At 41.5% G+C, this 16,701-nt stretch overlaps 4 protein-coding genes across 5 annotated transcripts; 1 reads left to right on the top strand and 3 right to left on the bottom strand.

The window, feature by feature from the left end:
- Window positions 1-785: 785 nt before the first annotated feature.
- LOC115692728 (pentatricopeptide repeat-containing protein At5g02860) lies at window positions 786-4,861 on the top strand. The gene is made up of 2 exons (XM_030619683.2): window positions 786-3,713; window positions 4,560-4,861. The coding sequence occupies exon 1, from the start codon at window positions 952-954 to the stop codon at window positions 3,442-3,444; it is 2,493 nt and encodes an 830-aa protein (XP_030475543.2). The 5' UTR covers window positions 786-951; the 3' UTR covers window positions 3,445-3,713; window positions 4,560-4,861.
- Window positions 4,862-4,937: 76 nt separating this feature from the next.
- On the bottom strand, window positions 4,938-6,385 carry LOC115692736 (uncharacterized). 2 transcript variants are annotated; one of them, XM_056304824.1, is made up of 6 exons: window positions 6,246-6,385; window positions 6,095-6,116; window positions 5,871-5,976; window positions 5,530-5,637; window positions 5,315-5,432; window positions 4,938-5,173 (listed from the first exon to the last, which is right to left on the bottom strand). In XM_056304824.1, exons 1-5 carry the CDS (start codon window positions 6,304-6,306, stop codon window positions 5,331-5,333), a joined length of 399 nt encoding a protein of 132 aa, XP_056160799.1. In that variant the 5' UTR covers window positions 6,307-6,385; the 3' UTR covers window positions 4,938-5,173; window positions 5,315-5,330. The 2 variants fall into 2 exon arrangements, with proteins under 2 accessions (XP_056160799.1, XP_056160798.1); XM_056304823.1 differs by having other exon boundaries at window positions 4,938-5,432.
- A 918-nt stretch (window positions 6,386-7,303) lies between these two features.
- Window positions 7,304-11,611, bottom strand: LOC115692731 (probable protein phosphatase 2C 63). The gene is made up of 4 exons (XM_030619688.2): window positions 11,052-11,611; window positions 10,015-10,388; window positions 8,373-8,609; window positions 7,304-7,959 (listed from the first exon to the last, which is right to left on the bottom strand). Exons 1-4 carry the CDS (start codon window positions 11,317-11,319, stop codon window positions 7,684-7,686), a joined length of 1,155 nt encoding a protein of 384 aa, XP_030475548.1. The 5' UTR covers window positions 11,320-11,611; the 3' UTR covers window positions 7,304-7,683.
- A 1,334-nt stretch (window positions 11,612-12,945) lies between these two features.
- Window positions 12,946-16,410, bottom strand: LOC115692733 (probable E3 ubiquitin-protein ligase RHY1A). Its single transcript, XM_030619691.2, has 3 exons — window positions 15,993-16,410; window positions 14,359-14,540; window positions 12,946-13,583 (listed from the first exon to the last, which is right to left on the bottom strand). Exons 1-3 carry the CDS (start codon window positions 16,215-16,217, stop codon window positions 13,139-13,141), a joined length of 852 nt encoding a protein of 283 aa, XP_030475551.1. The 5' UTR covers window positions 16,218-16,410; the 3' UTR covers window positions 12,946-13,138.
- Window positions 16,411-16,701: the final 291 nt, after the last annotated feature.

Raw genomic sequence — 16,701 nt, 5'->3', positions numbered from 1 at the left:
TTTGCTTTCAACTTAGTTATAAATAGGGGTGAGCATCTGGTTTGATTCAACCTAAAAACCCGATCTGGACCGATTGGTTCAATTCAAGGCTGGTTCTAGGAAGCACCTATTTGGTATCCGGTTCCACAAACCTAGAACAGGTCCAGGACAAGTTCAGTTTACGATTCTAGTGGGGAACCGGACTGATTGAATCAGTTCTTAATCGGTTCCGAAGCTTCTTTAAGATAAAATAAAAACTTTCGCATTCATCAAGAATTGAACCGCTTAATCACTCGATTAACAAGTACTTTTATAGTGAAATGATACGATTGTTATATTTTATTATAAAAATTTGGCTCAAAACATAAAATGGGCCGATTCCAAGGTAGATAACTGGCCGCTTCAGTCCAATTGCAAATCGTTAGTAAAGAAATAAAGAAACTTATGGTATATGAATAAAATGATTCGGTCTCCGATTGTAGAATCCGAATGAAAACGCGTATTCAAAAATTGTGAAAAAATTGAGACTCAAATGAATAATTTAAAAAATATTTTTCTAAAAATAATCGCTCGTATCACTTACAATAATGAAAGAAAGAAAAATTATTTTTGTCGTCCACGAAAATATCTTTCGTTGATTAATTATTTTAAGCAATGTAATTGATTATTTTTAAGAAAATGTCTTTCAACAAACGGAGCCCGAGAATTCAAGCAGTTTTCCGAAAAATGTCAATTACCAGTAAGACTTAGTATATTTCCTGAAATTCAAAGCATAGAAGTTGGGGAATACGATCGACACGGCCAGATTCCAAGAGGCCAAAATCCACGGCAAGCCTTGATGAATCTCACCACAGACAAGCATAAAATATCGTCCTTATTGCTCCCACCCGGAAGTATCTTCGTCTTCCCTAACCAAGCCAAGGACGTTTCTGCAACGGACGCAGCATTCTGATCTCTCTCTGTGCGTACGAAATGGCTGACAAGCTAGCTCTTCCTCTTATCCTGCCGAGCCCTCCATCTCCAAAACCCATCTTCCCTAACCACATCAGCTATCATCCCCAACCCTCACCTTCACCACCACCACCACCACCCGCCCCACTTCTTCAGGACGTCCTCCACCAGAACTTCTGCTCTTCAGAGTCTCTGGACCGGCTCACTCAGTCCCTGTCCCAGTCCCAATCCCAGAACCGAGCTCCAGCTCCAAACTTCAGAGAGCGGACCCGGATAGGCAGGTCCCATGATGCCAACCGCGGAAAACCGTGGACCCACCACCGCCTCTCCCCTCAAGGTCAGGCCTTTATCCAGAAACTCATCGACCCATCATTCGACGCGGCTCAAATGGACGCCTCTTTGGTCCAGTTGATTGAATTGTACGATAAAGATGGTGTCTTTAGTCTTGAGTTTTTGTCTTTGGAGCTTCTTGGTATTGTTAAGGGTTTAGGGTATAACAAGAAAGGTGACTTGGCGTTGAGTGTGGTTGACTGGGTCAGGAGTCGGGAAGGCTATGCTCTGGCTTTGACTGGCTCCGTCATTGCTGTGGTTGTCAATATCCTTGGGAAAGAAGGCAAAGTTACTGCTGCTGATGCTTTGTTGCACAGTCTTCGCAAGGACGAATTTGAAATCGATGTTTATGCTTATACCGCGTTGATAACTGCATTTGCTAGCAACGGGAGGTACAGAGATGCAGTGATGGTTATTAAGAAAATGGAGGAAGAGGGCTGTGAGCCCACTCTGATTACGTATAATGTGGTTCTGAATGTGTATGGGAAAATGGGAATGCCATGGAACAAGATTATTGGTTTGATCGAGGGGATGAAAAGTTCTGGGATTGCCCCGGATTTGTATACTTATAACACTCTCATTAGTTGTTGCCGCCGTGGGTCTTTGTATGAAGAAGCTGCTGGCTTTTTTAAGGAGATGAAATTGGCGGGGTTTAATCCTGATAAGGTTACATACAATGCATTACTAGACGTTTATGGGAAATCTCGGCGGCATAAAGAAGCTGTGCAGGTTTTAAAAGAGATGGAGCTCGATGGTTTTTTGCCTACTATCGTGACTTATAACTCTTTGATATGCGCTTATGCTAGAGATGGTCTATTGGATGAGGCTATGGAGCTCAAGAATCAGATGATTGAAAGGGGCATAAAACCTGATGTTTTTACCTACACTACTCTCTTGTCAGGATATGAGAAAACCGGGAAGGATGATTTTGCTGCGAGGGTTTTTGATGAGATGAGAGATGCAGGATGCAAACCAAATATTTGCACTTTCAATGCTCTTATTAAGATGCATGGCAACCGGGGGAAGTTTGCGGAAATGATGAAGGTCTTTGAAGAGATAAAAATATGTCAATGCAAACCAGATATTGTCACGTGGAATACAATTCTTGCAGTGTTTGGGCAAAATGGGATGGACACTGAAGTTTCTGGAGTTTTTAAGGAAATGAAGAGGGCAGGATTTGTACCTGAAAGAGACACTTTCAACACCTTAATTAGTTCTTATAGCCGGTGTGGATCTTTTGATCAAGCCATGGCTGTTTACAAGAGAATGCTTGAAGCAGGTGTCAATCCAGATCTTTCCACCTATAATGCTGTTTTGGCTGCATTGGCTCGAGGAGGTCTCTGGGAACAGTCTGAGAGGGTCCTTGGAGAGATGAGGAGCGGTCGTTGTAAACCCAATGAGCTAACTTACTGTTCTTTGCTTCATGCTTATGCTAATGGAAAGCAAATTGAGCGAATGTGCATTCTTGCAGAAGAAATTTTCTCTGGTGCAATTGAACCTCGTGCAGTCCTTCTTAAGACCCTCGTATTAGTTAATAGTAAATGTGATCTTATAGTGGAAACAGAACGTGCATTCTTGGAGCTTAAGAAAAGAGGGTTTTCACCAGACATACCTACTCTAAATGCAATGGTCTCCATATATGGCAGGAGGCAGATGGTTGCAAAGACAAAGGAGATCTTGAACTATATGGAGGAAAGTGGCTTTACCCCTACCTTGACTACTTACAATAGCTTGATGTACATGTATAGCCGCTCACAAAATTTTGAAAAAGCAGAGGAACTCTTAAGGGAAATTTTGGCGAAGGGAATGAAGCCTGATATTATTTCCTTCAACACAATTATTTTTGCCTACTGTAGAAATGGTCGTATGAGAGAAGCTTCGCGAATATTTTCTGAGTTGAAGGATTTTGGGCTTGATCCAGATGTAATCACTTACAACACCTTCATTGCAAGCTATGCAGCTGACTCAATGTTTGTAGAGGCTATTGATGCAGTTCATTACATGATCAAGCATGACTGTCGACCGAATCAAAACACGTACAACTCAATCATAGATGGGTACTGCAAGCTCAATAGGAGAGAGGAGGCCGGCATGTTCATTACTAACCTACGTACTCTTGATCGCCACATCTCTAAAGATGAGGAACAGAGGTTATTGGAACGAATTACAAAGAAATGGTTGTAATAAGGATGAACCCCTTCTCCGATGCTGCTTGAACTTCAGGACTTATTTGGAGCCATAAGTTCGCGGAAGTGTTATATGTCTTCTTGACACTTGCGATGTGAGGATTTAAGATGCTGCTGTGTATAGTTGGTGTTGCGCTCTAGAGTCCCTGGAAAAAAGGAATGCGGCCTGAATTTACTAAGGCATCATGCTTAGAGTTGAGACACTCCTTGGACACTCTGAAGGTAGCAAGCTTTGAGGGAGAAGCTCAGTGACACTTCTGTCTCAAGGTATGCATAATCCCTATAAAGTAATGACATCAAATTAGATCCATCTTCTTAGCTTGTGATGTCTGTAGCCAAATTTATCTTAATCTTGCAGTATCATGCTAGAAACCCACAAAGATTATACGTGCTTGAAAAATGACATGTATATGTAGCTTTGCTCTGACATTAAGATAATCATTTCTCTGTATAGAAGCGAGTGAAAGATAACCTGGTTAGTCAGTGGAACACAGTTTCTTCACCTGCATTTACGGAACTTGGGCTCTTATGTGATTGCAACTGCTCCAGCGAATTATTTGCCTTGCAAATGAATTTCTCTGATGAGAATAACGTAGAACTTTCATATTTTCATCTCAAAATGCTTTCAAGGAAAGTCTGTGATGGGAAGCAATTGCCCTAGAGTTCTTTCTACCGAGCATTCAGGTTGCAGTCGCTAGTATAGGATGGCCACTCAAATTAACAGGTTGGATTTTCTCTGATTCCAGTGTGGTAAATTTGAATCTTGCTTGGCTTGCTCTGATACTGATTTATACTAAACAGGATTCCATCTTTTCTTTTTCTTTTGTAAATTTCTCTTTGTTCTGAGGGTGGCTCAACAAATTTGTGATGAATTGTTTCACAATGTCCAGCGTATTTAAGGCAATGGCAATGTTTCAGATTTGCAGAAGGCTTGACATTGTATGGAAATTTTGCCCACATCTTCACGGCACATTTCTATACCATAATTTTGCGTACTGGGTGTTGCTGTATCTTTGAATCCACAATATAATTCTTACTGAGTGCTCTGGAAAATGTGTGCGCTATCAGTGGACAATATATGATGGGATATTGACCAAATTTTGCTCTGAGCAGTTTGGCGTTCTTGGACAAGCTATGCTGGGACTCTAAGGATGAAGTTCAGTGTGGATGGATGAGAAGATCCGTCAAAGAAGACGATACAATTGATTGTAGTGTAACTTTATTTAGGTGAGAAAAAAACGAATAAATTGCTTCCAACTGCTGCTTCCATCAGCTTAAGATCCCATTCATAGTATCAGCCAAGGCCGAAGTGATTCGACATAGCATTGCTAAATAGTGAACATTTATACAGTCATTTGAATACTTAGTATGACAGAATATGAAGTTGGTATAAAAATTATATGTCAATTATGTAATTGTCAAACTTAAACCATCTTTACTAATTGCCGGACCACAGGCTCGCTCACTTCCTTTATATCTGTCGAGAGGTCCAGGCGCCTGCAGTCAACAATTCATAGAGCAAGCTCCATACATTGACTGTTACACCTTACGATGCCAAGGAGTTGCATAAGGCTAAAATAAGCTTGAACTTCTCCAAGTAGTCCATGTTCAAAGTTTGAGAATACGCTTGCTCCCCATAAGCCTGACATGACTGGTTCTGCAAGATAAGGAGACCCTGTGTTAGATGCTGCTGTTATTGCCCATATGCCCGAAGAACCTCCTCTACTCTAGTAAAAATGAGAACCCGTATTAGCTCGATCAAATTGCAATTGCCAAATCTCACACTCCTGCAAGTAGGATTATAATTGACCCCACGCTCCTTCGGAACAACGTGGAAATACCTGGCTGTTATACTTGGATGCATTTACCTCTTCAACAGCATGCTCAGAGATTGGAGAATAAGACAGCTAGCTGCTCATCGGAGACTCTAACTTCAGTGCAAGCTCCGAGCGATGCAGCAAGTCTGGCGGCCAGTTGATGTTTACACTGGAGAAGAAGATGAAGATGAAGAAGAAGATGGTTCATGGGAGGAGCATGGAAAATTTACAAGGAGGAACAGGCAAAGGAGATGAACGTCACTCACACAAAGCTGTTCGCCTCTATTGACAATGTCATAGAAGAACGAGTAACAGCCACAATAATGTTCCGGGAAACACAAGTACTCCTCCTTTCTCCGAGATTCTCCTACAACCTATTTCATCATCATAAACCGAACAAAATTATCCATGAGCGTCAATTCAGACAAGCATCTTCCTTGATTAATCAAAGAGAACCCTGATAGTATTAATGGCTCTGGTTAATCACAGTGCTCCACTCTAATCCACCAACTGAATCATCCAAACTCTAATACAACACTGCTTAATTGCCAGCGATTTTCAAGACCCATTAACGCGTGACGAAGAAAGGCGAGGATCAACAGTAAACCTGGAAGATGGAGCGCCCACTGGGTTCGCCGGAGATCCTCTTCACGCCTCGTTGGTCCACTATCCTCGTCGCTCGCTCCAAGTTCTTGCCGAACAAGAAATGCAAGCTGCATCCGTCGGAAGAGACGAACGGGTTCTCATCCTCGTATCAAGAAAGACAAAAACCGAAATGCCTTTTTGATGGGTCGAATTCAAACACAGAAAAAGAGGGTCGGAGAGACTGACATCGACAACTGCTCGTTCGTGACTGTCCGTTCGGAGCATCGGGCGCACAAAAAAGAAGAGGAAACGAAAGGTTACGACACTACGAGCGTCGGATATGTACACGATTGAGGGAAGCCACGAAGCGAGGATCGAAATGTACAGAGAGAAGCACCTGAGTTCGTCGACTCGATCTTCTTCCACACAGAATCTGCGACCGCCATGCTCGTACTCATCTCTCTCTCTCTCGCTCTCTCGAGAGCGAACACTCAAGACCAGAGCTTCTCTGTTTTGTTTCCCGGGCTTGATTTGCTGAAAATGATGACGTGCGCGTGTTTAGAGTTAGGAAAATGAATTTTTTAATCCTAAAAAATAAAAATATTTTACTGAAATATGATTTTCTCAAAAGCATTTTTCTCTACAAATGAAATTTTCCATATAACAAACACATCCTAATAATCAATTTCAATTGTTCGGGACTTATCCTTATATGAATAGAGTGTGATTTTATATAGTGTAATTCATCTAAGAAGTATCGCATTGATGGATAAGTCGTGATCAAGTTCCATTCAAATTCAGATTAAAGGGGCAGTGTATAAATCTTCGCAACCCACTTATGTAGCATCCAAGATATTGCCGGCTCGAATTGACTTATTATGACAGGATTTGTAAAAACATTTCAATAAAAATTGTTGCAATTATAGAAAGATAATGTGAAGAAATCGTGACGGCATGTGCCTTAAAGAAAAAGCATGATCATAAAGTGCTCGATTTTTTAACCAGTGATCGCTTATATTTCAGAAACGGTCAATTTAAAAACTTTTTCTTATCTGTCGGCTTCAAAAGACACCCATTTAACCTTCACCACCATATACTTCGTCTAAATATGTATTCTCTTTCAAAACTTTAAGAGAAGACGCATTTGTATAAAACAATAACAACCAAAGCACTTTTATTAGGTTCACTGGCAGTGTAAGGTTGGATTGTTGGCGCGTTGAAGAGTCTGTTCACATAACTTAAGTCCCATATAGTGTGACTAATCCGACGATGAATGTGTAAGGATTATGTTTTCGCCTGTGATGGACCGAACAATTACCCGTTAACCTAAATGCCACGGGTTCGATTTTCACTCTCATTTTGTTATCTTTTCCTCCCTTTTGAAAGACCAAGACAGTAGAGCTGGATCTGCAGAACAAGCATGGACATGCAGTGACCATATCAAATCCAATCCAATAATCCAAAAAACAGCATATTCCCAAAAGGGTTGCTAAGTAGCGAACAAAAATGATGCTCCAATGTCACTGTTATATTTCGTCCCCCCAAAAGAATCCCTCTTAAAGAACCACAGTGTTGAACAAGAACAAGCGCAAATCCGTGACCAAAAGACCAAGCTGGTAGGAACTTCACTCAAAAAACCAAAAGCAGCTTCCCTCCTCAAAAGGGAAAAAGAGAAACACCAAAAGAGAACTATTTACACCAGTTCCTCGGGATTTTTCTCATCGATTACGTTCCTCCAGCTTTCTGTATTTCTTCCTGTGTTGCAAAACTTATTGACATAAATATCAACAAATAAAAAGTCAGTTGTCAACCTTCAAGCATTTTCAGGGGTAACTCTATGCTTTGGACATTGCTTGAAGGAGATCCCCTCCTGCTTCATCAGCACTGAGGGAGAAAATGTCGGCCGGTGCGCTTGTACAACTCATCACTCCGTGCTTTGATGTAACGAGAGGCAATTCTTTATGGTGATCGAGATAAACCACAATCACGGTAATATCGTCATGGAAATGCCGCCTTATTCCTTTCTCAATTTTTGTGATGTCGTTGTACCTCATCTCTCTCTTTTTCGCAGCCTCCTGAAGGGCTGCTCTCACTAATCGCTTGGCTATCCCCTGTGAAATGAGACAAAAAGAAACATTAAGCAGCTGTGAAATACCATCTTCAGGGTTTCTTCTAACCTATATAGCTTGCAACACAAAGAAAACAGACATTTCTACTCAATACTTGCGAGAAATGCCCATAAACTTTTTTTAGCATTAACTGACCGCAAATTTAACGTCGAGACTCTCTTTCCCAAATGATCTTGACAAAAACACCAACAGCAAGCAATTAGCTATGGCATTCTTATGTGGTCTGGACGGATTCTCTTTCTCACTACCTAATTCAATGCAGATACTCACTAGGGAAATGGCCAAAAATGGAAGCAGGGATATAACATGGTACATCAAGTATGTATGTTTGTTTCTCTTATTATTTTAAGTCCATGGACAGTAAGATCGAATGACAATTTCAAAAAGAATCTTACAGCTCTAGGGCTCTTGAAGACGATTTCCACGGCTGCTTCATCGCTTAACTGTTCCCAGAGGCCATCTGATGCAAATATAAGGAATAAATCCTCTGACTTAAGTTTCCTTTTTATGATGGAAGGTTCTGCTGTCATTACTGGCCGTTTCAAGGGAATAGGGCTTGCAAATTGCTGAAATAGCGGGTCCCTGTTCAATTCCGGTTTCTTCAAGTACATGTCCCCGATGGATCTTGAGACCTGCAAATTCAAAGAAAAAATGCACTCAAAACCTTTCTGATCTTCTCAACGTCCAAACAAAGTCTCCAAGAAAAGCAAAGATTGCCTTCTGTTAGGTATATGAAGACTATCAGATAATTCAAATATCATCCATTAATCTGTGAAGTAGAGTCAGGAAAGATGCAATACAGCCAGTACTTCCAGAATACCAATCTAATGTCCATTGCTAAGCTGTCAGGGGACATATGCACATATTGTCCCCAAGGACACTGCATGTTTCAAAGGATTTTCATGAACATCTCATGCATCCAAGGCCTCTTGCTCTTGACTCAAGGTGCATGAGACTGTTCAATAAGAGGCACAGCATGCAATTCCTGGAACAATTCACAAGAAATGCCCCTCTTAGAACAAGATCTCTCCAGCATGTACTGCTGCATATATTTTCTCCAATGCACACACAATTATTACACATACAAGAAACAAGAACCACAAACGAATGCATCGCGATGTTTCTCTATTCTGTGAATCTCTTCATTACTCTGCTCAGGAATTCGCTTACTCTTGTATGGTAAACCCCCAGCTTTGTGAGGTAGAAGGAACATGATTATTCCTACCATTACTTGCAGGTAAAAGGAACATGATTATTCCTACCATTACTCATCTAGCAGGCTAAGATCCAAATTAGAGCTATTTATCATACATAAACACTACCGGAGGTTCATTCACATTTTACACCACTAACAACCAGGCTAATCCAATTTTTTTTTCATTCAGCACAAAGTATGTATAATTCATCTATACATGCACATGCAGTTGGACTACACGGACAAGAGCGGCACCAATTCCCAAACAAAAAGCATCGACCCAATAAGGGACAAGTTTTGATCTCCTTTATCTCCCACAAAGGATATGAAAGGAGGAAACAGGGATTGCCTTCTTCTTCCTGCCCCATACAAAGTTCAACTTGGAAGATGGAACTATCAAACTTTATGTTTAGGAAATTGTGGTGGCAATATGACCAACAATGAGAGTGATAAAAAAAAACAGATAACAAACAACTAAGAGAATACTGCAGTCAATCCCCTTCCAAAAACAAACAGCTCGAGCAAAATCAGGGGTATGGGTCTGAAAGTCTACTAAACATGTGGGAACACAGACAGACAAGCTGAAGCCATAACACTGCAATGCTCATGGCTGTAACACTGCTTGCTCGTGACACAATCAGAAACTTATCTCTAGAGGATCGCCACAGCTTGGATTCTTTCAATCAAATTCAGAATAAGTGATGCAAAGCATAAATCCTATTGGCAAACCGAACACCAGTAAGAGGCATATATTCATTCACTGGCATCCAGCATGGGTAAGTCACAAGTATCGATAACTTCAGTAACCATTGAAAAATCGGAGAAAACTATGCACATTGTACCTGTATAATGCCCTTGATCCTCCAAACTCCACGCGTGTACACCACAACATGTGAATCATCAGGGTGAAGCGCCTCAACCTCCTTCCTTACCTCTTCAACAGCAACATTATGATCTGTGGACAATCGCTCTGCTGCCACTGGCTTGTTCCCTCCCCCTATAACTCTCCTGCCAAGCACGGCTCTAGAGTCCCCCAGATTGGCCACATATAAAACGCCATTCGAAATAACCCCAACCAAACAGCATGATCCAACTGAAGCGATCTGTGGCTGTGCAGGAAATGACCTCCTCACAAAATGCAAAAATTCTTCTTCAGTAGCGTCAAAGGCTTTCTTTATTGCTTCTGTCGATAGTCCACCTTGCTCTTTAGCGAATTCTACAGGAAAAGGAAAGTATGACTCAGTTCAACTCCTGTTGTCTTTAATACCATAAAAGAGGAAGGTAACCATTTTTAATGTGGTTTCCACAAAACACACCATAGTAAACATTTTGTTTATGATGCATTCTCTCATTTCATTACAATCATGAACTTAAAAGAAACCATTTGTGGCAAATTTGAGTGATGTAGTCAATTCAGTATATCAAAATCCTCAAACCAACCGAGTCATACATAAGACAACAAAAGAAAGATTGGGTTGCCAATATCAAAGAAGAAAACTGATTCTATGAACCTCCTTTAATCAGGGAAAAAGAAAGAACCAAGCCCTCTCCAATAGCCGCCGTTCAGTTCAAGAGAGAAGTCAATATGTGATCAATGTTCATCCAGTCGGCCAGTAACAAAGCAAGAATCTGACACTTACTATATATATATATGAGGCTCAAAAGATCACAAATATAGCTCGTGGGGCGATCCATTCCCGCCAAAGTTCTTTCCATACTACAACGGAATTCAACAATTCAAGACATTTTTTTCAAGTAAAACCCATCAACGACAAACCAAAACACACCCATACCGCAACAAAGCCCGAAAAGAAAACATCTTCAGAAACGCAGAAAACAAGTGAACAAAAAAGCACACGCGGGTGCGAAGAGAATTTACTGCGAATATAAGGGAAAAGATTCTTGTTGACGAATCTCGAAGCCTCGGGTCCGCCATGCCCGTCGTAGACCCCGACGTAGGTGACGGAAGGAGAAGCGAAGACCTGGCCCTGGTCTTCCAAGTTCGAATTGGCCTGCACCACGGCGATGGAGTAGTCCCCGGAAGCGTGAGGCTTCAAGTCCATGTGCCACAGGAGGCCATCTCCATTGCCACCGCCGAACCTCCCCAGGCACCTCTCCAACGGCCGGTAACACGATCGCAGCATCATCGTACTCAGCAATCACCACCCACCCTCTTCCTCTCTCTCTCTCTCTCTCTCTCTCTCTCTCTCTCTCCCTCTCCCTGTCTCTCTTTTCTTGTTCTGGGTCTGCGTGGAAATGGACAAAGACGGGATTTTTATGCGCTGGGCGAGGTGGGTCGGGGTCGGGTTTCGCTTGCGAGGGAGGATGAGTGTGATCGTCGTCAATCAAGGGGAGGAGGGGAAGTGCTTTCTTGGGAGGAACGTGTAGACAGGGGCGGAGGAAAGTCGTGGGGAAGAAGACGCGTTTAAGAGGAGAGAGAGAGAGAGAGAGAGAGGGGAACACTGATGATATTTTACACTGTGGAGTGTACGCGTTAATTTCAATAAAGTGAAAAAAAAAAAAAAGGGGTCGAGCCGCAATTCTTTTATTCCCCCTTTTTTTTCTTTTCTTTTTTCTGGTGATCTTTTTCTTTTCATCGGAAAAATGCGAGACATCTTTGAAGTTAAATGTAATGAATAACGTGTCATGATTATAAAGAAGACAGGTCAGAAGATTATTTTCATATTTAGGTAGAAGGAAATTTGATTTAGTTGAAATTAGTTAATTAAACGGGCTTATAAAAGTTTTTTTGGTACTATATATCTTTTAGAATAGGTTTATCATTTGTAAGTTATTAGCCATCATTGTTTTCGATTTTGGAAAAAGTGGAATTTGCTTTGCCTTTTTCCTGATCCCCACTCGTCAATTTTGTAGTAGTAATTCTACTTTTCCATCGTTTCCCACCTTAAATAAATTCTTGTAGCTTCCCATAAGACCTTGAATATATGCTCCTTTGAGTTTTCTTTATCACCAATTATAAAGTAGTAAGATGTGTAGAACCCCATCATCCATTTTCTTATTCTACATGCGAAATCGCCCCAAAAGCTAAGTTGTCTACACACATTCAGCGTAGATTTTGTCAATTCTCTCGGTCTCTTTCTCGAAGGCAGGCATGCAGGCAGGTCATTGGTGACTGTTTTCACTAAAGAATCTTTTACCAGAGATTTTGCCCAACTTCATCTTTAGGTTTCCATGACTTTTGAACCGATTCGCTTTTCAGTTCTGATATTTTGACTGATTCTTGGATGACAGCTCTTATTAAAGATGGGTTGCCGATGCCATTCTCAGCTTTACCCCAATTTGTGTTCTCAAGGAATCAATGCTCTGGTAGCTGAATTGATTCATTTCAGTACGTCAATTAAACTTTACCAGGTTTGATTAAACATTGAAAATCTGACATGGCGAATTACAAATAGTCCATTTTATTTGTTCTGCCAGTTCATTTTTAACAAATTCAACGATGACGATGATGACGAGGAGGAGGATGTCGGGGTCGCTAAATTCGTCATTATAAACTTTCCCTAGAAACATTCTTGAACCTTGACCTTACAGTACCGTTGTAATTTTAATAGTCAAATCACTTTACTGTACAGCAACCACCACCAATATGGTGGATTTTCATAGATGTCCTTTTCTGCTTTGACCCTTTCTCCTCACTGAGAGGGGAAGAAATTCAGCCCTCGATTCCATCAAATTTCCAAGCAATTGCGTACCTAACAGACACCGACAGACGATACATCTTTTCCTCTGTATAGGTCAAGCAATTCATAATCTGGGGAAAAAATGTCCACATCATCAGTGTTTGAGAGTTGCTATGTGATACAATCTCCATGACACAAAACGCAGAATGATACGGAATCATCACCTATAGGTCAAACTCTCCGAGTACTTTCAAGTGGAAGAACTGACAGGCAAGCGAGAAAAGAGTTAAGAAAATCGAAATCTAATTACCCACACGATTTCCTCTCATCTGGTTTGGCTAGTACTTACAGTTATGGCTTCGCGACAATATGGGCAGTCGCCGCAAGTTCGGACCCACGGAACCAAGCAAGCAGAGTGGAATTTGTGCTCACAGGGCAAACACGTGAGTCTATCGCCTTCCAAAAAACTCTCGAGACAGATACAGCATTCTTGCTTGACCCCGTCCACATGTCCTCGTGCACCCTTATCGGCACAGTCAAAGAATTCCTGTTGCAAATGGTCTATCGCATCCTGACTCAGGCCAGGCGGCTTCTTCATGCTCATTGTCATTATTGGCTCCGGTGGCAAGGACAAGCCAATAACGTGAGAACTTACAGTCGAAGACTGCATCGAAGTTTCAACTCCCCAATCACTTATTTCTGCCAGCCTCCAACGATCATCGTACATATTTTCTTGATGATTCGTGGAGGAGGACTCTCTGCTGCTTCGCCTACAAAAGAAGAGAATTTTATCTACAGCATTTGACATGGCAGCGGTCGCAAAAGTCCTCAAAAAGGCCCAAGAGCGGGCTAGACTAATAGAACAGCAATACAGTCGCAATATATAGCAAGTGCAACATAACAGATGAAAATGAAGAAAAAGGAGAAAAAACAGAAAAGAGAATTCATGGAATAGGACAGGAATGTGAAACACAGTGGAGGCGAGTAGCTCTGTATTTGCTGAAAAGGCAACAAGAATGTCAAAACAAACCCTCTTGCTTGTCCGGAAATATTATCAAGGGAACAGTACCTAGCTTCACAGTGGAAAGAGAAGCATCAATAGCACCTCAGGCAGAGTAAGGGAAAATTTAATGGGGTTGTGGGGGACATAAGACTCCCCAAGCAACGATCAACGAAATATTAGCTGGTACGACCATGCCACTTAATCAGGATAACAGTTGCTATCTGGTTATTCAGTTATAAACTAAGTCTGCAGGAAAGACACTAGAAGCAATACTGGAGCAGAACTTAACTCAGTGACATGGAATAAGGAATAATAAGCATGCTTGACGCATGATTCCAGAAAAATGAATTCGCGTACAGGTTAAGATCAACATAAAATAGTCTCGCAAAAAATTGAAAGAGAAAGAATGTTAGAATTTAGCCATTCATGACAACTTCCCCACCACCATATCCCAAAAGGCAGGAATAGAAGAAACGAAACTCAACATGTCAATTATATAAGCCTCATGAAATACAGGAACTTAAACTCACTGCAAGATCTACCTGTTTCCAGAAAGAGAGACCCCTCTAAGCCTTTCAAGAAGTCTTTCCCTAGCAAGCAGCACAGAACCAGGAAGCCTTTCATTTGTGGAATTACCAGGTCTCCTCACACTGCTCAGAGGGTGCATATTTGTGCTATTGCCAGAAGCAGAAGTACCTTGCCCTACCCAATTTGACACTCGTTCCTAAACCATGCCAAAGGAAACACGATGATAAACATTTTATTTTCGTGACATACAACACAATAATTGCATAGGTGGAGGATCACTACTACAAAAAAAATGCAGTGAAGTTAAAAGGCTGAGGAATTAGGAAAGCAATTAAACACATAAAGAACCAAATGAATTGGTAGATAGTTCGACATGCAACAACGGTTGCATCTGATCTCTCTGTCACAAATTTCTTTTCTCTTAACAACCCTCGTTCACTCAAACGGAAAACCAGAGATGCCAACATCTAGCAGAAATGCACAGATTTCAGACCCCTATATTTTGTTCCATGAAACAACAAGAATTTACTTGTCAAAAATCTATGCTTGAAAGCATATTACGACTCCCATTAATAAGCTTATCTAGCCTTTCACCATGTTTCCCCATTTTTTCTCACATAAACTGATGTAGTTAAACTGCCGCCCAAACTGTTTTAAGTTAATAACGAGCATCCTGTCATGGACAGGCCTATCCAATTATGTTACAGCGGACCTCCCTATAAGATGAAATACAAAGCCTATATTCTCCCCCTACTCATTCCACTAAATTATATTTAACCTCAACAGTTTTGCATTAAAAGTGTATCTGTAATCATAGATCTATCACTTTCCAGCTCGGTAGTGAATTGAAGAACTGTCCATCCTAGCTTGAAGTGATTAATATATTTTCGTTAGCGCAGATATGTCAGCCTGTCCAAATTAAATGTGAAAAAATGAAGGGTTTGCCTGAAAACTGCCACCAATAACAGAGTGGTCCGGAAGCTCAAAGAAGGCCCAGAACAGTTTCAGGATTCCTTTAAATTGATCCAGCAGAACACATCAATCTATGTGCCATCTGAATTCCCTATATATGACCCCTTTCCTTTAATTATGGGCCGAAGTAACTTAGATATTACGCATCCTTTGGCTGTTTAGGAAGAAATTCAGCCACGACCAACAGGGTAGAAATTTAAAATTTATCCACAAGTTCACTTTCCATTTTCAACATTGTCCTCACTAGATAACAGAATTTTAATTTTCAAAGAAAAAGAAGATAACCGCCCTACATCTTCTCGATTGTTCCCTTCTATAGTCATACTTGCCAAAACTCCTTCAATGACACTAAAACCAACCAAAAGTTGAAGAAAGTCTTTGCAATGTCTGAGTTTTGACTACATTTTGTCACCTGAAAACATGCCCGTTGCTATTATGGTCAAATTAAATGCCTTTAACTTTACCTTTTCAAGCCTCACTGGAAGAAAGAGATGCAAAGATCCCACTATCTTTTACCTTTGCATTTCCAGGAATATTCTACCCAATTATCCCCCTCACATCTAACAACGCGAAAACTAGAACTAATTGAGGCACCTTCGCCTGAAAATCAACACGACCCACAGCAATCCAAACCGAAGACCCAAAGAAATTCTCCAATTAAGATCGACAGCCTTACGGAGTGGGAGCCCCGGGGGCGCACGTGCGGGGACCGCCGGAGAGGATCGCAGCCGTCCAGGTCATGCCTGTGAGCGTGATGGTGGCGGCGAGGGTGGAGGTTCCGATCGGGGGCGTCATCGAACCCTAACCCCTGATCAAACCCCGCGGTCGCCGCCGCCGCCGCCGCCGAGGCGCGCTGCAGGCGAGATCTCCGGTTGTAGAACAGCTCCGAAGCGCTCGTCATGCAAAGCGCGCGCCGCGTGTCGAATCCGCGAACCCTAGCGGAAGGGAAGAGGTCGCCAACGAACGCTCTCCACCTGCGGATTTGGTGGTGCTGTGCAGGAGAGAGAAGGAGAAGGAGAAGGAGAAGGAGAAGAGGAGTTCCGAAAGGGGCTAGGAGAGTTCGGAGATGGCGAGTTGCGAAATGCAAATTCGCGAAAGTTTCGGTTCGGTGATGTAAAGGAAACGGAAGGAAATAAACAAAAAATAAAAATCTGTGAAAATGCTTTTTACATAGGTTGTTTAGATGGGATGATGACATAAACAGTCTTTAAACTTTGGCCCGATGCATAATATAGTCCCTGAATTTTTAGTTTGTTCAATGTGATCCATGAACTCAACCTTTTGTATAATGTGGTCCGTGAATTGTCCTTCATTAATTTAAGTTCGGGGATAATATTAAACATTTTCATAAAGTGCGATGACTAAATTGAACATGTACCAAAAGT

Source organism: Syzygium oleosum, unplaced genomic scaffold (assembly GCF_021117445.2).
Source record: "Syzygium oleosum isolate NSW1041296 unplaced genomic scaffold, Sole_v2.1 Sole_v2.33, whole genome shotgun sequence".
NCBI lineage: Eukaryota > Viridiplantae > Streptophyta > Magnoliopsida > Myrtales > Myrtaceae > Syzygium > Syzygium oleosum.
This window is presented reverse-complemented; position numbering and strand designations above follow the sequence as displayed.